Source organism: Microcaecilia unicolor, chromosome 7 (genome assembly GCF_901765095.1).
Source record: "Microcaecilia unicolor chromosome 7, aMicUni1.1, whole genome shotgun sequence".
Lineage (NCBI taxonomy): Eukaryota > Metazoa > Chordata > Amphibia > Gymnophiona > Siphonopidae > Microcaecilia > Microcaecilia unicolor.
The window spans coordinates 15,706,222-15,730,107 of NC_044037.1; the positions used below are offsets into that span (position 1 = coordinate 15,706,222).

The 23,886-nt window shown below is 42.7% G+C and overlaps 1 protein-coding gene across 3 annotated transcripts in view; it reads right to left on the minus strand.

The window, feature by feature from the left end:
- The window catches only part of ATRX (ATRX chromatin remodeler), a 453,401-nt gene that overhangs the window by 190,357 nt on the left and 239,158 nt on the right, over positions 1 to 23,886 (minus strand). For all 3 annotated transcript variants that reach the window (XM_030208839.1, XM_030208838.1, XM_030208840.1), the window contains exon 18: positions 16,978 to 17,124. In XM_030208839.1, coding sequence (XP_030064699.1) covers positions 16,978 to 17,124 — 147 coding nt within the window. The remainder of the gene's footprint in view (positions 1 to 16,977; positions 17,125 to 23,886) is intronic.

The window sequence follows — 23,886 nt, forward strand, 5'->3', positions numbered from 1 at the left end:
TTGATAAAACTTACAATTATTTAAAAAGCATAATAGTAGAATAACTAAATACAAGCATAAATACACGTCGCAGGCTTGCAAATTTCTTCAATGGAGGCTGACCACAAGTGGACTATCGACGCAGCCATGGCTCTGACATTGTGAGCCTTGACATGACCCTCCAGGGTCAGCCCAGCCTGGGCATAAGTGAAAGAAATGCAATCTGCCAGCCAATTAGAGATTGTGCATTTCCCGATGGTGACCCCCATCCTGTTGGGATCAAAAGAAACAAAAAGTTGGGTGGACTGTCTGTGGGGCCTTGTCCGCTGCATGTAATAGGCCAATGCTCACTTGCAGTCCAAAGTGTGCAAGGCGCTCTTGCCAGCATGGGGATGAGGTTGGGGAAAGAATGTTGGCAAGACAATTGACTGGTTCAGATGGAACTCCGACACAATCTTAGGTAGGAACTTAGGGTGCATGAGGAGGACTAATCTGTTGTGATGAAACTTAGTATAAGGTGCATCGACTACTAGAGCCTGAAGTTCACCAACTCTAAGAGCTGAAATAACAGCCACCAAGAAAATTACCTTCCAGGTCAAGTACTTTTTTTTTTTTTTTTTGTTACATTTGTACCCCGCGTTTTCCCACTCATGGCAGGCTTAATGCGGCTTACATGGGGCAATGGAGGGTTAAGTGACTTGCCCAGAGTCACAAGGAGCTGCCTGTGCCTGAAGTGGGAATCAAACTCAGTTCCTCAGTTCCCCAGGACCTAAGTCCACCACCCTAACCACTAGGCCACTCCTCCACTCCAGATGGCAGGAAGTCAGTGGTTCAAAAGGAGCGTTCATCAGCTGGGTGAGAATGATGCTGAGGTCCCATGACACAGGTGGAGGTTTGACAGGGGGCTTAAACAAAAGCAAGCCTCTCATGAAGCAAACAACTAGAGGCTGTCCAGAGATGGGATTACCCTCTACATAGTAAAAAGCACTAATTGCACTGAGACAAACCTTTACAGAGTTGGCCTTTAGATCAGACTCAGAGAGGTAACACAGCTGATAACATAGTAAATGACGGCAGATAAAGACTTTTATGGTCCGTCCAGTGTGCCCAACAAAATAAACTCATTTTACATGGTATGTGATACTTTATACCCGAGTTTGATTTGTCCTTGCCATTCTCAGGGCACAGCACTGTTCTTGTACTGTTCTGAAGTTAACGTTGAAACCCCTTAAAATTTACACTCCAGCCCATCCATATCTATTCAGTCACGATCAGGGTGTAGACCATGCCCAGCACCGGTTTCACTTCCCAATTACCGGCGTCACCACCTAATCTCCGCTAAGATTCCGTGGATCCATTCCTTCTAAACAGGATTCCTCTGTGTTTATCCTACGCATGTTTGAATTTCATTACCGTTTTCATCTTCACCACCTCCCGCGGGAGGGCATTACATATATCCACCACTTCCTGATATTACTCCTGAGTCTGCTCCCCTTGAACCTCAATTCATGTCCTCTAGTTCTACTGCCTTCCCGTCTCCGGAAAAGGTTCATTTGAGGATTAACCCCTTTCAAATATATGAACGTCTGTATCATGTCACCCCTTCTTCTCCTTTCCTCCAAGGTATACACATTCAGGTCAGCAAGTTTCTCTTCGTACGATTTGCAACGCAAATCCCATACCATTTTTGTAGCTTTTCTTTGCACTGCTTCCAGTCTTGTTATATCTTCAGCAAGATATGGCTTCCAAAACTGAACACAATACACCAACGACTTGTAAAGGGACATCAACACCTCCTTTCTTCTGCTGGTTATTCAAGCAGGGCCTGTGTAGGACAGGAAGCACAAGATCTAGGGCCTTGCCCTCACACCAGATGGCAAACCTCCTCCATTTGAAAGAACACCATCTGTTAGTGACATCATTCCTGGAAGCCACAGTGGGTTTCTTTTCCAACACACCAGGCAGGACATACTTTAGACCTTAAAATCTTCCCGTCCGGAGGATGTGACGTCACTGCAGGCTATGGCTGCTTAGTTTGAGCTCTCCTCCCCACGACTCCTGGAAAGTGGCGATATCTTTTGTTGCAGTTGGTGAATGGGGCTGAAACCCTAGCGAAAACGTGTGGGAGCCGCCCAGCTTTGTCGCTTCCAAATTCTGAGCGAAACCAAGATGGCAGGGCGGAAGGAAGCAACGCGAAGCTCCGGGAGAACGGCAGGCAAGGCCGCCACGCGCCATGAGGCTGCCGCTCCTGCTTCGATGTCGGCGTCAGATTCCGCGCTCTCCATGGATGAGGCGTGACGCTCTCCTACGAAAAAAGGAATCTCTACTGAAATGCGCAAGATGTTGAATGGCATCCAAGCAGCGATACAGTCCTCAAAAGATGAGATTTTGGAGACCATTGCGACGCTGAGTTCGGACCTCCGCGAATTAGGCGGGAGAGTCGAGGACATTGAACTTAAAATGGATGAGCACTCTGAAATGTTGGAGGTTCAGGGGAAAAATGTGCAGACCTTGGATTAAAAATGCACTGAACTGCAATTTAAAATCGACGATTTGGAAAATAGAGGAAGAAGAAATAACTTGCGTTTCGAGGAGTGCCTGAGGGGGGGCAAGCGAGGATGTGAAAGTGATCGTTGTACCCTTTGTGCCTCCCTGTTAGACCTGGCACCTGGTGATATGCCATTGGAACTGGTAAGGGTGCATCGTGCGCTGGCTCAGCAGAAGGACGGCAAGCCACGAGATATAATTGCTTGTTTTCAAAGATTTGCGGATAAAGAATTAGTTCTTAACAAAGCAAGACAATCTAAGGACCTGGATTACAATGGCTCTCGAGTTACCATCTATCAGGATATATCACAATTTACTTTGCAACAACGTCGGTTAATGAAACCAGTGCTTGAGGTCCTGTCAAAGGAGAAGATTCAATACCGCTGGGGATTTCCCTTTTCTTTGATTTTTGCGCTTCAAGGGAAAAGACATCAAGTCCAATCGGTAGCAGATGCATGGAAGCCTTTGCAAGCGGCGGGACTGGTGCACGGGGCAAGTCCACGTGCTCAGTTGGCCCCAGCGACAAAGGCAAGACTCCAGAAATGGCAGCGCACTACGAAATTGTCCAAGGCACAACAGTCGCTAGACTCGGAAAGTGGAGTTTGAACTGGACTCTTGAGTGGATTTATTCTGGTAATTGATCTGTGCTTTGAGAAAATATGAAGAAGGCAGGTTGAGTGTTATGGTATAATAATGGGTAAAAGGGGTTTGGGTTGGCAGGGATTTGTCGTGGGCTCTATAGCCTTATGCAGAGTTCTTTGTTTTTTTTTGTTTTTCTTTCTTTTAGCATTGGGAGTTAATTGGATATGAGCCTGAGGACTATGGTAGATTAGTACAAAGTTGGGAACTGTTAAATTTTCCTTAAGGGGTTGATTAAGGATGTATTGTTTATTAGTTATAAGGGGCAAGGGGTCTTGGGGGTGGGGGGGGGAGAGTTGAGTCAGTCATGGGTGTGGGGACTAACTTCCTGGATTCCCACTCAGGGGGCATTGCTCTTCTGTTTGGAGGTGTGTTTAGGGGGAGGGTCCGCCTTTCATCATTGCAATGGGTGTGTACAATATTATAATTATGGGTGACTGTAAGTTCTTAACATACAATATTAAAGGTTTAAATTCTCCATACAAGAGACATTCCCTACTCAAGGAATTGAATATGGTGGGCCCACAGGTTGTTTTCTTGCAGGAAACACATTTTGTGAGAAAAAATGAGGGTTTACTATCCTCCACTCAATACCCGATTGTGTATTTTGCCTCTGATGCGCGGGATGCAAAAAAACGGGGAGTAGCTATTATGTTTCACAAGGACCTTCAGGTGCAGCTCTTGCATGTTAAGAGAGATCCTGAAGGTCGGTTTCTCTTTTTACATGTACTGTTGGAACAGGAGGAATACACTTTGGTGTGCATTTATGCACCAAATGAGCATCAAGAAGTTTTTTTTGATCGTATTCAGTGAGCTCTGCAATCTTTTGTGCAGGGTAAGCTAATAGTGGCTGGGGACTTCAATGCTACTATGCAACCTAAACTTGATCGCTCTGCTACTCCTAAACTCTGCTACCTAAACTTGAGCTCTGCTACTCCTGTCCCGGCAGACCACAGACTATCTCGGGCTTTGGGAGGCTTTGTGGACTCTCTGGGGCTTTGTGATGTGTGGAGACTTGGGCACCCAAAAGAGAGGGACTATACTTTCTACTCCCCGGCTCATCTGACCCATTCACGGTTGGACTATATTTTTATTGATAAAGCGCTATCAGGGGGTGGAGGGGATTCACTCATAGGGCATATCACAATCTCGGACCACGCTCTGGTCTGGGCTACTCTTCCGGATTTAAGGGAGGAGACTCGAGATCGGAGATGGACGTTTAATAATCGCCTGCTGCAGGAACCAGAGATTGTTCTGGACTTTGTCCCCATCTTGAGAGAGTATTTTGATATTAATGTGGACTCGGGCCCGCCTTTGGCTGTAGTATGCGATGTGTTTAAGGCAGTCTCCAGAGGATATTTTATGAAATGTGCGAGTCATCGAGCACGGGTTCAGAGGGCAATTATGGCTAATTGTACAGAGCGATTGGGAGAATTGGAGGGTAAATATAAGGCATTTGGCTTGGCGTCTGATTATCAGAAGCTACAGGCGGTTCGTCTAGAGATAGCAGTGCTCCATGAAGAAAGTTTGAAATTTGTTCACGATCGTTTACGTCAAGTACATTATGAAAGTACCAATAAGCCTGGGCGTTTACTGGCATTTAAGCTCAGAAAGGTTAGAGTGGATAGGCAAATATTGCGGATTCGAGATGAAGGGGGAGACCAATTACGGAAATCCACGAGTATCCGAGATAGGTTTGCTCAGTTTTACGAGAAGCTATACAGGCGAGACACTAATGTACAGGTCGCGAATATAGATAGCTATTTGAAAGCCCGTGATCTGGCGGCCCTGTCTGAACAACAGAGGAGGGAGTTAGATGACGCAGTCACAGTAGATGAGGTATTGGGGGTCATTAAAGAGCTACCGAACAACAAGGCCCCGGGATTAGACGGATTCACCTCCGAATTTTTTAAGGCTTTTGCGGGAGAGCTGGCACCATACTTGGTGCAGCTTATTAACTCGGTGAGAGAAGGAGCACCTTTGCCCCAGTCCATGATGGAGGCCTGGTTGGCAGTTATCCCGAAGCCTGATAAAGATGTCACTGAATGTGCGTCGTACCGCCCGATCTCCATTTTAAACACGGACGTAAAAATTTTGGCGAAAGTGATGGCCAATCGACTAGCTAAATTGCTCCCTAGCCTGATTCATCCGGATCAGGTGGGGTTTGTGGCGGGAAGACAGGCTATGGATAATATAAGACGAACTCTGGACTTACTGTACGTTTCGCAAAAGAGAGGGCTCCCCATGGTCCTGTTGGGGCTAGATGCTGAAAAGGCCTTTGACAGGGTCCATTGGGGGTTTCTCGATAAGGTTTTGGAAAGATTTGGAATGGGACCGGTATTTCGACTGTGGATTAAAGCATTCTATACTTCTCCTAAAGCTTGCGTTAAAATAAATGGGGGCTACTCGAGTTTTTCTTTGGAAAGGGGTACTAGACAGGGGTGTCCGTTATCACCCCTTCTCTTTGCTCTGGCTATGGAACCCTTGGCATCGGCAATTAGAGAGAACGTGGATATCACTGGAGTGAGTGTTGGGGGTGAGGATTTTAAAATTGCGCTCTTCGCCAACGATGTTCTCCTTTCGTTGACGCATCCGCTGGTGTCTCTTCCTAACTTAATGAAGGAAATTGATGTATACTCGGGGGTGTCGGGGTATAAGCTCAATGCCAGCAAATCTATAGGAATGGCAGTGCATGTGCCTTCAGGATTATTGGAAACGCTGCGGTCATCCTTCGTATTTAAATGAGCGTTAAGGGATGTTAGATATTTAGGGGTTCAGATTCCCTGGAATTTGTCTGAGTTATTTGATCTTAATTACCCAGCTATTCAGAAGGCGATTCAGAGTGATTTGGATCGTTGGAACTCTATTGGCCTATCTTGGTTTGGGAGGATAGCGGTCATAAAAATGAATGTTCTCCCTAGGTTAATGTACTTGTTCCAAGTACTTCCTTTGTGTCTTTCCAGATCTTTTCTATCTAACCTACAAGCCAAACTAGTCAGCTTTATATGGCACCAGAAGCGTCCGCGTCTGCCAAGAAACTTCTTGTACAAAAGTCGGCGAGACGGTGGGTTGGGGGTCCCTAATCTATATTGGTATCACTGTGCTGCCCAGGCCCGCTCGGCCATAGAATGGTTTCGAAGGGAGAGTCACAAGATGTGGGTTCATAATGAGCAATCTCTGGTGGGTTCACGTAGGTTGGGACAGCTAATGTGGCTTCCTAGTAAGCACAGGGGACGGGTGGAGTGTTTTCCACCTGTCGTTCAGAACAACTTTTACTACTGGGATCTTTGTTTCCCGGCAAGTCAGCCCTATTTTTCAAGACTTGCGCCAATCGCAGATAATCCACTGTTTGAGCCGGGGGTAGGAGTGACACCCTTTCAGAATTGGGCGGAGTTGGGATTGGAGATGTGGGGACAGTTGTATGAAGATAACGAGCTAGTTCCCTATGAGAAGCTCGTTGACGATTTTAGGTTACGGGTAAAGGACAAGTATGCCTATTTGCAATTGCAACATTTTTTGCATACTCCGAAATATAAACAATGCCTGCTACGGGAGGTTGATCCTTTGGAGGAGATGTGTGTTAAATTGGGAAGTACTAGGGGGATGATCACTTCTTTATATGGCTACGTGAGCCAAAGACACAAGCCTTACTTGTTGCATAGGCAGAATTGGGAGAAAGAACTAGAGTTTACCTTATCAGAGAATACATGGGTGAGGTTGGAGAAGGGGCTTATGAAGTCAGCTCTATCAGTGGCAGTGAAAGAGAATGCGATTAAAGTTTTTTATCGCTGGTATTTGACTCCAGTACGACTAAAGCATATGTTCCCTGAGGTCTCCGTTAACTGTTGGAGGAGTTGTGGTGACCTAGGTACTATGGGACATATTTGGTGGAAATGTTCTAAAGCAAAGGCATATTGGAGGGCTATACAATCAAGATTGCAGGTTTGGCTGGGAGTCCTGGTGCAGTGGCATCCAGCGGTCTTCCTCCTGGGAATGAAGCCGGGGGGGGGGGGGGGGGGGGGTGTAATGAGATGCAAATCCAATTGGTGAGGGCGGTCTTACAGGCGGCTCACACACACATGGCGAGGTGCTGGAAGACGCCTGGAGTTCCATCGCTGAGTGGGTGGGTGGCTAAGGTGAGGTATTTATGTGAGATGGAACGCTTGACAGCGGTGAAAAAGAAACAACTGCCCAGATGGGAACAGATATGGGAACCATTTACTCACCATTATCCTGTATGATTGGACGGTGTGACCAATGTACTTCATTGTTCTTTTTGCTTTCTTTCATTATCTTACTTACCGTTGCCTAACGATGGATGAAGGGTGGGGGGGGGGCGGATTGGGGGGGGTAGTTTGTGAATTAGGTAGATTTGATTTGGATAAGATAGTTTAATGGGAGGGGTGAATATGTAAATGGAAAAATTAAGAATACTGATTGGATCTTATAGCTGCATTGAAAAAGTATTTAGGCAGCTTATTGAGATGTGAATCATGATGTTTGCGTGGATGTACTTTTGCTTACTTGTTGCTGTCATATTTGTACTTTTGAACGGTTGTATTGTTATTCAATGCTCAATAAAGATTCTTATAAATTAAAAAAAAAAAATCTTCCCGTCTGACATTTATCTCATACCCAGTTCACTATCTGCTCTACGAATCCCTTGGTCTAATCACTCAATTCATTTTTCTCTGACACTTTCCTTACCTTCCCCTACTTCTAATTCAATTCAAAAATGGTCTACACATCTGTCTCAAATTGACTCCTCTACCCTTTCCTCCTACTGTGTTCACTTTCCCCACAGACTTTGAATCTTTAAGTCCGGACAATCAGACGTCTGCACTTCATGCCACACTTTTCTCTGCTCTAGATAAAATTGCTTCCATGACACTTACCAAATCTTTGTCTGCTCCTATTAAAAAAAACCCTGGTTTCACCCTGGTCTAAGAGAACAAAAGAGACATATGGATCAGGCTGAACATAAATGGCTTAAAACAAGATCGCGTGCTTCTTGGCCTTTAAGGCTCAGCTTAAAACGTACCATTATGATTTGAAGAAGTCTACAGCTTCATTCTTTTCTGCAATATTAATACCTCACGAAATCCCATCAGAGAGACTTTTTCTATCTTTTGAGACTTGACATCATCTCCTCACACTAGACATTCTGCCAACGAAAGTTGTTCCCTCACTATGGAACAATTGTCCCAATATTTCGCTACTAAAGTTTTGGATCTTATCAATTCTTTGCCCACCACCGACTTAACCGTCTCACCAAGTTCCTCGAAACAAAATATCTCAATCTCTCAGGTCTCCCTAAATGCCATTATTCCACCACCATCATCATCTCGTTCCTCTACATAGTCCTTGTTTCAACTACAAACACGTTTCACTCACTAAGATACTTTCCGCTATGCGTATCACCACCTGTCCCCTCGATCCTTTCCCCTTAACTTGGCTTAAACTCCCTGCTTGGCAAATGATTTCCAAGATTCTTCCACTGATAAATAACAGCCTTTCTTGCAGCCAAGTTCCACTTCTCTGGAAAATGATGGTGATTCATCCTATCCTAAAGAAACCAACCCTTGATCCGCAGTCCCCAGCTCATTAACAGCCCGTGACGAACCTATGTTTTATTTCAATTGTCTATATTCAATTCTCTTCTTTCATTGAAAAGTCCCTGGTCCTACATCCCAGGAAGTCAGGTTTTAGAGCAAATCACAGTACTGAGACTATTCTTACAGCACTCCATTCTCACTTTGACAAGCATAACGTTGTTTTAGCTGCTTTTCTTGACTTACCTGCACTTGACTTAGTAAATCATTCTTTGTTATTCTTTCACCTTGCTTTGCTTGATCTAACAGGCACCGTTCTTTCCTGGTTCTCCTCATTTATGACTGGACATTCATATCAGGTTGTCACCCCCACTCTCTCTACTCCTACTCGATCCCTGACCTGTGGAGTCCCACAGGGCTCTATCCTCTCCCCTTTTGATTAATGGGTTCATAAGTCCACTAGGGACCCTTTGTGACAGAACAGTGTGTTTTAAACCTGTAAAACTGCTTTTATTAACTCTTGAAGTGCATTTTCCAATTTGGCCAGCAGGTGGTGCATGGTTTTTATTAGCTGTTATATTTTTATTATTTGTTGCATTTGTATCCCACATTTTCCCACCTCTTTGCAGGCTCAATGTGGCTTACAATACATCATGAATGGTGGAAATGTATAAGAGAATATACATTTAGTAATACATATAGATCTTGGGTAGCATGATAATGAAGAAACAAGATATTAGTGTAGCAAGCAAACATTATAAGACAATTCTGGGTATATGTGTAAGAGTTCACATTTGTTGATCTTTGTGGTATGCTTTGTTAAAGAAATGGGTCTTCAGTAGTTTGCGGAAGCTAGCTAACTCGTAGATCGTTTTCAGGTTTCGCAGCAGCGCGTTCCAGAATTGTGTGTTCAAGTAAGAAAAGGATGATGCATGCATTAGTTTGTATTTTAGACCTTTACAGTTGGGGAAGTGAAGATTGAGGAATGTGCGGGATGATTTTTTAGTATTCCTGGGTGGTAAGTCAATCAGGTCTCACATGTAGACTGGGGCATCTCCGTGAATGATTTTGTGAACTAGGGTACAAATTTTAAACGTGATGCGTTCTTTAAGTGGGAGCCAGTGTAACTTTTCTCGTAGGGATTTCGCACGTTCATATTTTGTTTTTCCGAATATGAGTCTAGCTGCTGTGTTCTGGGCTGTTTGAAGTTTCTTGATTATTTGTTCATTGCAATAGTCTAGGTGACTGAGTACCATTGTTTGTACCAGGTTGCAGAAGACGGTCCTTGGGAAGAAAGGTCTTACTCTTTTTAGTTTCCACATTGAGTGGAACATCTTCTTGGTTGTGTTTTTCGCGTGACATGCCCACTTTTAGTTTCACTTAGTGAAAAAGTAAATCTACAGTACTGTGAGCAGTATACTTTTAAAACTTGTTGACTGGTCTCTGATTGGCCTGGAGTTTGAAATTACCCAGCAGCTGTTGCTTCAATTTCAGCCCGAGAGAAGAGCGAGAGCGAGCTCTTTGCTGAAGCCCTGTAAAAAAAAAACAGTTATATTTGATAACTGGTGAACAGCTATACTTATTTATTCATGACATTTAAATATGTCACATATATGTCCTGATCTCCCCAGGTACCTTCTAGGAAGTATGCAAATATTTAGTTAGTGGAGGAGTAGCCTAGTGGTTAGTGCAGTGGACTTTGATCCTAGAGAACTGAGTTTGATTCCCACTGCAGCTCCTTGTGACTCTGGGCAAGTCACTTAACCCTTCTTTGCTCCTGGTACAAAATAAGTACCTGAATATATGTAAACCTCTTTGAGTGTAGTTGCAAAAACCTTAGAAAGGTGGTATATCAAGTCCCAATTCCCATTCCCTATTTCACTTACCTGTTATTGTTTGTTAATTCCATTATATTGTTCCACTGTTCGATTTTTTTAAAAGACAATAAATATTTAGTTTATTGCCTCTCTGTCTGGACTGATAAAGAATCCGGGTGGTTCATGTGTTGGGTCTGCGAGTGTTTTCTGGGAACTGTGGGACCACTGGGAGTGTGGCCCTCAGTAACCTAGAAATCACTGGGGATAATTTGAGAGCAGGAGACTTGCCCATAGGCAGTTGTGACCCAGTCGGTGGGAGGAGGGTGCTAGTGTAAAGCACAAGCATCAGGTGCAGGCGGACCTGAGCTGTGCTGGGGATAGACCCTATAAGTAGCTGTGGGGTATCCCCAGGTAGGTGGCTAGGAATTTTGTGACACCCTTATACAGTCTTTTGGAATTTCTTTTCACCTTTATGCAGATGACATCCTCCTACTTTTTCCAACAAACGCATACTCACTTGCATTACAACCACTTCAGGGTTGCTTAGCAGTTCATAAATCGCTCCTGGAACATAGACTGGTTCTAACAAAGAAAAGACAGTTGCATGTTGGTTACTGGGGGTTGTTCGACCCCTAACTCTCCGTTAAATGTCTTTGGTACCATGATCACCCCAGTAGACTCCTTTAGATATTTAGGTGTTACTTTAGATTCTTTACTTACTTTCTCTACACGGATTTCCCAACTATGCAAATCAGGTTTCTTTATTCTCCAACAAATCCAACTGGTTTGAAACTATTTTGATCATGATACATTTCATTTACTTATTCTCTCCACTCTGATGTCTAAAATTGATTACTGAATCATCATATACCTAGGATCACACCATTACTCTTTAAAGAATCTCCAAACACCACAAAATACCACAGTTAAACTTCTCTGCCATGCTAAAAGAACAGATCATGTTTCACCCCTACTTCGAAAATACCACTGGCTCCCTATACAGCAACGAACTATTAATAAACTCCTCACACTTACCTTAAAAGCTTTTCGACATGAATCCCTATATTATCTAGCTAATCTTACAATTCCTTATTCACCAATTCACCTGTTGCATTCTCTCAACGATTACCATTTAGTTCTACCAAATCCCAAACAAGCTAGCTTAGAATCAACCAGACACTGTGCCTTCTATTTTTCAGCCTCTGCTTACTGGAATTCCCTTCCTCACGAAGTCCGTATGAATTAGCCTTTAAAAGTTTAAGCCTGCCTTAAAGGCTTGGCTGTTTCATCAGGCATTTCGACCTTCCAAATTAACCGATTATGATCACAGCTGTCAATTTCAAACCCTACCTCTCTCCCTTCATTACCCCCTCCTTTTGTTTGCACCATCCCTGTATGGATATGTATTGGCCTTTCTTATGTGAGTGCTATTATTTTACTATCTGAACATTGTACTTCCTTTGTTCTATCATATTTGTAAATAATTTTTAGATTGTAAACCACCTAGGTCTACCTGTTAGTTCAGGCAGTACATCAATTATAAACAAAGGTGTTGTAGGCGCCCCTGACCAAGAATTTATGACACGCCTTCTGCTGCTTGGCCAACCAGCGTACTGACTCAGCTTGCTAGAGTGGGAGAGAGTCTGCCAAGTCCAGCAAATTGTGCACCGAGTCCAACAAGTACACACTCATAAATAGCTGGTAGTATTGTACACCAGACACGAGCACTGATGTCTGGAACATCTTCCTCCCAAAAGAATCCAAGGTCCTAGATTCTCTGCCTGGGGGCACCGAGGCACAGTATCCAGAACTCCTAGCTCTTTTGAGGGCGGATTCCACCATGGAATTCTGAGACAACTGGGGCCTATCAAACCAGGTGTGCTGTGGATCCGATACATCATGTCGATCTTCTTGGGCAGGACAGGGACCGACAGAGGGGGCTCTCAATTCCTATTGAGAACTTCCTTGAGTACCTCATGGAGAGAGAGAGAAAGATGAGAGTCACAGCCTCCCTAGGAGACTCATAGTCAAGGACCTCAAGCATCTTGGCCCTGGCTCGTCCTCCACTTTCAAATATAAATGGATTAGTCTAGCCATTCTCCTTTCAAGCGGAGGGGAGGGTTCAGAGGGGATACCTTAGGACATCCTCCAAAAATTAACCTTGGATCCTGCCTCCAGCTCCCATGAGTGTTCCTCATTGGTGCCAGACAGCAACTCCTCATGAATAGGCTGAGACCAAGCTTGCCTCGATTTTGAGGAACCATGCCCTCGCAGAGGGGCATTGAGGAGTCGGCTCCCGCCTCAACTTTGGAGTCCTACACAGCAATCGGAATCAAAACAGGTGAAGACCCACTTGACGTTACTTACTGCTCCCAGTGTCCACAGGTCTCGAAACAGCCACACCTTACCAACACTCCTGATGTAGTTTTAGACATCAATGCAGACGCCGCTGACCTCAATGCCGATGTTGGACCTGGCTCCAAAAATCTCACATTGAGCCTCTCTAGACAGCAGAGTCCTCTTCTTCATCCAAAGGTAAAGGACACACTTAGAAGGGCTATGGTCAGGCCCTAAGCACTGAAGACACCAAGAATGGGTGTACGTGCCAGAGACTGTCCAACTGCCCCAGGTACAGCACTTAAAGCCACTGGGAACTTTAGTGTACACGGACAGAAAAACCTCTGCAGCCAAATCCAAAAGACGCGATGGTGCCTGAAAAAAGGGGCAAAGTACAAAAAAAGTGAAGGGAAAGACCCAGACAAAGTCTACGCCTAAATGCAGCCTAAGCATGAAAAGAAAGGAAATTTAAAACTTGGGAAAAATAACTAAAACAAGTACAGGTGAAAAGGAGACCAAAGTTCGCAACACAGGCACAGCAAAAGTTTGCCAAAAAAGCCGAAAAAGGCACCAAAATGTAAGCTCTTCCAGACCAGACGAAGAGAGAGAGAGAGAGAGAGAGAGATACGTACATGAACCTCTTCATGGTAGAAAAAGAACTGTGGTAACCGCACCCTCATGGTGGGTGGGAAGGCACCCAAGCATGTGCGATGGAGTATGTTTTGCTCCACAAAGCTCTGTTAAGCTCGTTATAAGCTCCAGCCCAGGCAACACAGCGCCGCATTACCAAGTTGTGAAATTAATGGCCTGCCTATCCTTTGAGAATAAAAGTTACTTAAGAAAACCTGGACACCAACAATGGAGATATTCCTATTCTGAAACAAAGACACTTCACAGGAACCTATGAGTTATTAGCCCCAGGAAACTAAGAAATCATTTCTTGCTATTGCTTTAAAGCAGGTTGTTAATTGGCCCAAAATATTGTTTTGGTGGGTTAGAAAACAACCATTTATGTGGTAATATCTAACTGTAGTTTATGTCCCTCAGCTGAGGTTAGCTGTGTTTTTTTACCAGAAAATTTTAACACTAAAGCAAGGCTAGCCTCTTCTGGGGAGGATGACTGTATGGAGACTGATTAAATAGGCAGCTGGTTTAGCTAAGGAGAAATTAGGGCTTACCTGCTAATTTACTTTCCTTTAGTCGCTCCAGACCATTGTCCTCTTAGCAGCAGATGGGGAGAACGAGACAAACTGTGAAGTGCTAACTTGGTGCTGTGGAGCCCTGAACACCTCAGTATTTCTATGACAAAGCAACTGTAGTAAAGGGAACAACAGATACCCATAAAAAAACCCAGACAGAACTGGAGCAACCAGAACAAGCAGCGCCTTATCATGGCAGATACAACTCCTTCCTACAGAACAGAACCCAGTGTTGCAAATGTAAACAGTAATCGCATGAAGACTTACGATTTTTCAATGTGCTCTTTTTTTTTCTACCTTTCTTTTGTGTTACTAGAAAACAGGCTTGTTCTGCCTCCTGACAATTTCTCCAGCAGTAAAGGCCCTCACTGGCAACGCAAAACAAGGAGCCATAAAGAACCAGAAGGGAACAGGAATGTCTAGAGCAAATAAAGGAAGTAAATCAGCAGTCTAAGCCCTAATTTCTCCTTCCTTGCCTCAACTCCAGACCATTCCCTATGAATGGGAAGTACCAGAGCAGTACTCATGAGGGCAGGACACAAACCAACCCAAGCTCTAGAAGTGCCGCCTCAAAGGCAACCTCCCCAAAAGCTTGAACATCCAAATGGTAGTGCTTGACAAAGGCATGAAAAAACGACCAGTAGCTGACCTACAAATGTCCGCCACCAGTATCAACACATGCTCCGCTCATGCATCCACGTGGAATGCATGCTGAGAGCTGGCGGAGCACTGCACCCACTGAGCAAATAGGCAGAGGAAATTGCCTCCTTAATTCAACAATCAATGATAGCCTTCAAAGCAGCCTCGCCTTCGACTCCCAAAGAGATGATCCGAGAGCCAAAACTCCACCATCCTGCGCAAATAGCACCAAAGCGCCCTATGCACATCCAGATGGCAGAGATCTGCTCCCACTGGGAAAACACCAGGAGAGAGATGGTCTGGTTGACATGAAACGGAGAGACCACCTTCAGCAAGAAAGAAGGAACCGGGAGCAGGACAACACACACCTAGAGAAAGAGCTCTCAACACGATAGGGTCTGAAGCTCCGAAACACGCTGCACCAACATAATAGCAACTAAAAACACCACATTGAGAAAAGATCTTTCAAGGTCACAAACTGGAGAGGCTCAAAGGAGGACACAGCAATGCAGACAAAACCAAATTCAGGTCCCAAGGAGGGACGATGGGCCTACTGGAGGCTGCAACCAACGAACCCCCAGAAAAAAAGCAGGAGACACTGGGATGCAGACAAAGGGAAACTCCCCCGAACAGGACCCCTGAAGACCACCAGGGCCGCCAACTGAACCTTCTGCAATGAAAGAACCAAACCTTTCTACAACCCATTCTGGAGGAACTGCAAAATATCTGCAACAGTCGATAGCTAGGACAGCACCCTGCAGCAAAGTGGAACACTTCCTCAATCTCAACAAGGTAGAAATCACCAATGTCGAGTAACCTCAGCTCAACAACCGTGCCCTCTCAAGAACCATGCCGTAAGTGAGAATTGGACCCTGAAGCAGTAGAGGAGGCGAGAGAGGAAACCGAAGAGGATGATCCACCAGGAGACGCATCAGATCGCCATACCACAGACTACAGGGCCAATTTGGCGCAACAAGAACCACTCACCCCCCCCCCCCACCCCCCCCCCCCCCCCCCCTCCAATGAGCTTCTATCCACTGCAGGACTTGCCCGACAAAGGGCCATGGGAGAAACACATAACAGATTGTGACGTGGTCAGGGCTGGATAAAGGCATTGAGACCCTCCGACATCAGCTTCATCTTATGACTGAAGAACCAAATCTCGGGGTAGAATTGGAAACAAAGTTAATGGCTGAAAGCTCAAAAGAACATCTGGCTTAAATTCCCATAGGTCACCCAGGCTGGGTCACACACTCACAACCTACTGCTATTGGAGATGTAAAGTGTGTGGGTGAGGCAAAATGGGATGCATTCAATATAAGAAAGAAGCACAAGACTACAGTTATTACCTTTGTCCTTGTATGCATTGCATTGCTATAAGACATAACTCAAAACACTTTCTAAGACTACTGAGGAAGGCACTTTTTGCTGAAACACGGTGCCATGTTGAGTCTTTTTTACGAATAAATTACAATGTCTCCCAGGCTTCTTTTAAGAGTTGTGTTGGCTACACTACTTCACGTGCTGATCTTTTGTCTGTAGTGTTTCACGTTCCTCTACTGTGGTGGCTCTTCCAACCAGGTGTAGCTCAGCAGGGTCAGAATATTTCTATTGCTAATTTAACAGGTTTCCTGGAATCTTCTAATAATCTCATATCTGCTAGAACAATCCTGGTAGCTACCTTTGGAACCGAGTATAAAATCTAAATTCTTAAGTACTTTTTTTTTTTTTTTTTACCTAAAAAGCAAGTTCTTTTTTTAATGATTAAATGATTAATATTTTTCCCGATGTTTCTAGGGATTCACAACTTAGGAAAAAGACGTTTTTGCAATTTAAATTAATGCTTTGGCTCTAGGTGGGGACTTTTTTTTCTTACATTTTCCTTGTAGGTGCTTAATTTTCTACCAAGGAGCTAATTATGTGTTCCTAGACCCTTCTTAGTTAGAAGTCTTTCCGAAATAGTGACTCAACATGTTTCTAGAATTTCCTCAGTTTCTTGTTTTTTTTTCCTTTTTGTTTTCTCCTTTTAGGTCAAGATAAAGTTCTCATATTTTGTTATTTATGAGCACAGACACAACAGCAAGTCCTCCAAGATGTGGTCTATATTGATTTTTCTGTTTCTTTGTTGTGCATTATTATACTGTATTGGGTTTTTGGTTAAATGTGATTTTTGTTTTTCCTGTTAGTGTTGAAAATTTAGTAAAATTAAAAAGTATTTATCCAACCTCGAGATAAAGGCAACAAAACTGAGGTTTTAAAATAGAATACCTGTAGGCTTTCATCATCTTCTAAACCATCTTGCCACTTCTCAAATTCATTTGTCCAGTTCAAAACTGTATTTAATGGGCATACTACCAGGGCAGTGCTAAAATCCAACTTGTCACACAGCAGAACTGTATGGAGAAAAGCTACCACCTGAAAAGAAGAAAGAAACGTATATTATACATCTGCCAAAAAGTAAAAAGCTTGGAAATGAGTTTACAAAATTGCTGAGGCATATATATGCCTACAAGAATGTGCTTGTTGTTGTACATCATATGTTTTTATGTGATATGGGTGCAATTCTGTAACTGGGTGCCCTAATTCCAGTGTTTCCCAAGTCAGTCCTGGCGTACCCCCTTGCCAGTCAGGTTTTCAGGATATCCACAATGAATATGCATGAAAGATTTGCATATAACAAAGGCAGTTTATGCAAATCAATGTCATGCATATTCATTGTGGATATCTTGAAAACCTGACTGGCAAGGGGGTACCCCAGGATTGACTTGGGAAACACTGCCCTATTCTATGAAGGGAACTTAGGCATCTACTTTCCTTTATAGAATACTCGCATACAAGAGTAAATGCATGCATAGAAGTTGTGTGTGCACCTAAGTGTCAGAAAATTCACTTGGTTTACAGTATTTTCTAAATTACAACCATAAGTGTGAGTCCTGCCCATTCTCCAGACTCCACTTATGTATATCCTACCTATAAAAATACATGACATGTAAGCAGTGGTGTGCGAGTAAATGTTTAACAGGCTCTCAAGCCAAAAAAAAAAATCCATAGATATGTATGTAACTGTATTATAAATTCTATTGGTACAAATGATATAATGCAGGCAGCAACCAATTTACAAATATTAAAACATAAAATATTCTTTAATGTAAATTCCAAATCGCCAATTGATTTTCACCACACTTGTATCTGTAGCCAACCTATGTTTGCTATTCATCCCAATCATAATTCTTTACACAATAAATTTATTGACATTAAATCTGACATATGATTTACTGTCAGACTATTTCTCACCCTATACACCAATCTATGCACTACTTGAAAACTGGAACAAGTTGGACTGTTACACATTCCTACACAGACACTACATGCCAGCAGAGTCCTTCAACTCAGTCACACATGCAGAACATGGACAGACCCTCAACTGATACAAAATAGGGGTCCACTAGAAACATGCAGACAAAAACTGAGGACACCCCAAGAACGCCAGATTTTTTATGCAGTGAAAATACTTGTAAAATAACAGAAACGCATTTTCTTCCATACTCCGCTAAATATAAATTAGAAAAGATATATATTAAAAAAAAAAAAAAAGCAAACACCATGAGCAGCATATCCTCATTTTCTTTCCCTCCCCTCCATGAGTAGCATGTCCCCTTCTCCTCTCTATCCGCTTCTCTATGCTGTATTTTCCCTTTTCTCCTCCCCTCCATATATGGCATATCTCCCTCTCTTCTGTCTTAAGGTCTCTCCCTCTCAGCCATGCAGCTTGACCCCTTCTCTCCCTCATTTCTCCCTCATATCCACATAGCTTGTCCTCTTCTCTCCTCCTCTCATCCACTCAGCTTGTCCTCTTCTCTCTCCCTCTCATCCACATAGCTTGTCCCCTTCTCACCGTCTCATCCATGCAGCTTGTCCCTTTATCACCCTCTCATCCACGCAGCTTGTCCCTTTATTTCCCTCGTGCACCATGTTTCTTAAAACCCCCTCCCCCTACCGCCCCTCGCTCCCACCTTACACAGCCCTGGTGGTTCAGTGGTCAGTTGGGGCAGAAACGATCCTCCTACACTCCTGCCCATGCAGTCTCCACTCTCCTCCATACTGAAAATGGATGCCATGAGTTCCTACAGCAATCTCGCAAGACTGCTGCGAGTTCCCATGGCGATCTCGCAAGACTGCTGCTGAAACTTACGGCAGTCACTTTCAGTACGGAGAAGAATGGAGATTGCATGGGCAGGAGCATAGAAGGATTGCTCCTGCCTCAGCTGATTAGCGCAACAACTGGCTCACAAAATTTGACAAAAAACAACCGGCCAGTGCGAGCCTGCTCCAGAACACCACTGCATTTAAGTAAGATATGCCTGTATTTACAGAACTGCACTTAAGTGGAATTTTGTTTACACAAGTACATGCACACATATGCTTGTATATATTCTACTGAATTACATGCGTAGTAGGTGCATACTTATTTTATTAGATTCTCGATATACCGCCTTTCTGTGGTACAATCAAAGTGGTTTACATATTACATACACCTTCTCTGTCCCTTTAATGTGTACTTCACCAGAATTGCCCTCTAATTTATAGGCGTTCCTATATGTAGAGGTTGGGTGGAATGTGAAGTACACTCATGTCCATGCAAACCTTAGGTGGAATAATGGACTGCCCTGGAGCAGGTCTAAATATGTGGAAGCTTTTAAATATAAAAGGCAAAAAAGCATATATGCTGCCTTTACACAGGAAGTAATGCATACTATCTATGTGCCTTACCTATCTAGGCATGCATCCTGCTATAAAAAAAAATACCCTCTAAGTGGCAAATAAAGCACAAACTGTTTATATGGAACAAGTGTTCTATCAGTCACATACACTGGCGGCACAAAATTAACAGCATGATGATTGTACAATCATTTATCACCAGACAAACTATGTTCTCATCCATTGTCTGTCTGTTCTCCTTCTGCTGATATACCACTTTATCAAACAAACCAATTCCAGTCATAAGAACATAAGAATTATCATACTGGGTCAGAACGAAGATCCATCTAGCCCAGTATCCTGCTTCCAACAGTAGCCAATCCAAGTACACACTACCTGGCAGAATCACAAAGAGTAGCAAGATTCCATACTGCCAATGCCAGGGATGGAAAAATTAGGTCTTCCCTGATCATTTTCTTTTCTTTAATCACAACAGATGAATGCAGAAACTTAAGGGTTATGACCATCTACCAGCATGTGGAGATAGCGGACAACAAGCTGAACTCTCAAACAGGACGGAATGCATCCTGGTCAGTTAGTACTTCTCATAAAGCAGAAGGAAGAATTAGGATATACAACAGTTCTCCATCCTCACTGCAATATGAACTGTAAACAACACACCTAACAGATAAACCACCTGAAATTTTGATTTGGAAAACACAGAGCAGGGTTCTAGATTCATCCGCTGTGATTACAGGAAAGAAAATGATCAGGTAAGATAATTTTCCTTCCCTGTCATAAGGAGCAGAGGAATCCTGAAATGTACGAGAAGTAGCAAAGCAATCCTCAATTAGGGCGAGAAACAGAAACCTCTGTGGAGAAAGCTGATGCTCCAAAGGAAGCTTCTGATCTAGCTGCAATATCTAAGAAATAATGTTTTGAAAAGGTGTGCAAAGAGGACCATGTAGCCAATGTGAAAATTTCCTCGTGAGAGAAAGCACGAGATTCTTCTCACGATGACAGAAGTACCCTGGTAGAACAAGCCCTCAAGGAAATAAGACAACACTTACCAGCAAGGATATAAGCAGAGGAAATAGACTCCCTTTTCAAATGAGCAACAGTAGCTTTTGACGTGGCATTCCCTTTATTGCAACTTAACAATAACACAAAAAGATCTCAACAACGAAAGTCACTGATTTTAAGGTATCGATGTGTAGACCAGGGGGTTTCAACCCAGTCCTTGGGGTACACCCAGCTGAGGACTGGGTTGAAAACCTCTGGTCTACACAATGCAACAAGTCATAGTCCTTTCCATAATCATCTTTTTGAAACAATGAAAGAAATAATGGTTGGTTAATATGAAAAGAAGAAACAATCTTGGGAAGAGAAGGATAGGGACAGTATGAATGGTCACACTGGCCTCCAAGAAACAAAGGTAAGGATCTCTACATGACAATGCCTGAAGTTCAGAAATTTTACAAGCACAAGTAATTGCCACCATAGCCTCTTTAAAGGGCTCAAAGGGAGACTTTTTTGGAGTGATTTAAGCACTGGATTAAGATTCCATTCTGGACACGGCTGGTAAAAATGAACATCAGCGGGATCAGCTGCTACAGAATAATTCATAAGCCATTCCCGATTACATGCGAGTGCTGCCACCTGAACTTTAATCAGGTTATAAGCCAGACCCTTCTTAAAAACCCTCTTGTAAAAAGGCCAGAATTAGAGGTAAGGAAGAATAAATGAGTGCTCTTTCTGAACACTAGGCTTCAAAAACTTACCAAACCCATGCATATGACCAAGTTTTTGAGCACTGTGGTAATTACCTCATCAGAAAAACCTCTTTTTCTCAATTTTAGCCTTTCAATAGCCAAGCCTTAAGGCCAAAGGGGGAGGGATCCTTCCTCTGTACTGGTAACTGCACAAGCAATCCTAGACAAAGGGGGAAGATGAAAAGGCTTGCCAACCAGCAGACGAACCAGATCCACGTATCAGAGCTTTAAGGGCCAGTCTGGAGCTATTAATATTACCTGTCCTGGCTGGATGAAGAATAATTCTATGAATTACTCTTCATATTATTGGCCATGGCTGGAGAAGAGCTATGTATTATTTACATGGTCTGCACATCTGTAGTTGCCTTTATGTGCTTTTGCCTCCTTTTTGCAACTTCTAATTTAGTAGTTTTTAAACATACATTTTTGCCGTCTCTACTTCTATTTTTACCTTGGCTATGCCATCTTCAAAACAAAAAATGTCATTTTTTTTTGTCTAGTGAGTTCCTGGTTCAGCTAGCCAATTATTCATATATATTATTTTAAAAATACTTTTTGTAATCTTTTGCTTGGTTTATCAGTTAATTTGGATCCTGTGGTCTGTTTTTTTCAATATTTTTTCAATCATGATTCCAGATGACTACGTTTTCAGTACGGTTTTGATGAGAGATGTTTGTACTATACTCTGTTGGTAACAATGTATTTTTTTGTCAGCTGTTTACCATATGCTTTTACCATCAGTATATAATATATCTTATGTTCATTTATCTTCTTGTCAATCCATTTTATTTCATTCTTTATTTTTTAATTAACCAGACCCTCTTTGTCTTGAAGATTATCTTCATCAATAGCTCCCAAGGTATTTGATAACAAGGTTAGTTCCACCACACTTATAATCCACACATTCATTTATTCCACTTTATGCATAATCATTTCAATGTATCTGCCATTTATTAATCTCTTTCACTCAAATTTATAAATATTTTTAATATTGTATTATTTTATCCTTTTGATTTTCAATACAGATATTATTCACCTGTTTCAAACACACTCATATATGTTCTGTACTCTTCATGTTTGTGTAAGGTATCAAAAAAAATATATATATTCTATATTTTTCATTTTTTAATTATATATGCACACCATATTCCTTTATTTTTGAACATCATTTCAAATATATGCGATGTCATTTTAATACCAGTTATACCTTAATTCTATATTTAGCCATTTGTGCAAATTATTTTTAAATGTTTCTTTATCCAATTTTTAAATGTATTTGATTTTACAATGTTATTCATTTTTGTTATTCATTTTTTTAAAACATATATGTGTAGTCCAATTAAAAAAAAGTTTTCAACTTTTTTCAATATGTTTTTAAATATTTCAGCGTTATATATATGTTATTTATGTATATATTGTTTTTTAATTTATGTTTTAATTTGATTATAGACTCCTGTGCAGGCCTAACGGCTGAAACACAACATTGTGTCATAGTAACATAGTAGATGACGGCAGAAAAAGACCTGCACGGTCCATCCAGTCTGCCCAACAAGATAAACTCATATGAATGTGCTACTTTTTGTGTATACCTTAACTTGATTTGTATCTGTCATTTTCAGGGCACAGACCATATAAGTCTGCCCAACATTATCCCTGCCTCCGGCACAGACCGTATAAGTCTGCCCAGCCCTATCCCCGCCTCCCAACCAGACCCGCCTCCCACCATCGGCTCTGCCACCCAATCTCGGCTAAGCTTCTGAGGATCCATTCCCTCGGAACAGGATTCCTTATGTTTATCCCATGCATGTTTGAATTCCGTTACCGTTTTCCTCTCTTTATTATTATACATCTTCTCAGTCTTTGGAATCCTTGGTCGCCCTCCCACTTTTACCTCACTGTACCCCCTTTGCCAGCCAGGTTTTCAGGATATCCACAATGAATATGCATGAAGAGATTTGCATATAACAAAGGCAGTTTATGCAAATCAATGTCATGCATATTCATTAAGGATATCTTGAAAACCTGACTGGCAAGGGGGTAACCCAGGATTGACTTGGGAAACACTGCCCTCTTCTATGAAGGGAACTTAGGCATCTACTTTCCTTTATAGAATACTCGCATACAAGAGTAAATGCATGCATAGAAGTTGTGTGCGCACCTTTGAAGTCCACTCTATCTGCCTTTTCTCTCCTCTGCCTCTTCGAAATAGCGGTCATTTATCGTCCCCCTCAAAAGTCCCATTTCATCCTCTCTCGTGATTTTGACGCCTGGCTTGCCTTCTTCCATGATCCTTCCTCCCCCTCTCTCATCCTTGGTGACTTTAATATTCCTGCTAATGATCCTTTCAACTCTTATATTTCCAAGTTACTCGCTTTAACGTCCTCCTTTAATCTCCAACTATGCTCCACCTCCCCCACTCATCAAAATGGTCACTGTCTTGATCTCATCTTCTCCTCCAACTGTTCACCTTCTAGTTTCCTTGCCTCTGATCTTCCCTCCTCTGATCACCATCTTATAACTTTCACACTTAAATCTCCTCCCTCCAAGTCCCGTCCTATCTTATCTAATTTATCTAGGAATCTTCACGATATTGACCCTTCATCTCTATCCTCCCATGTTTCAAACCTCCTCTCTACTGTGGCACCATCCACGTCTGTCAATGAGGCTGTTTCTTCTTACAACAATACTCTATCCTCTGCCTTAGACA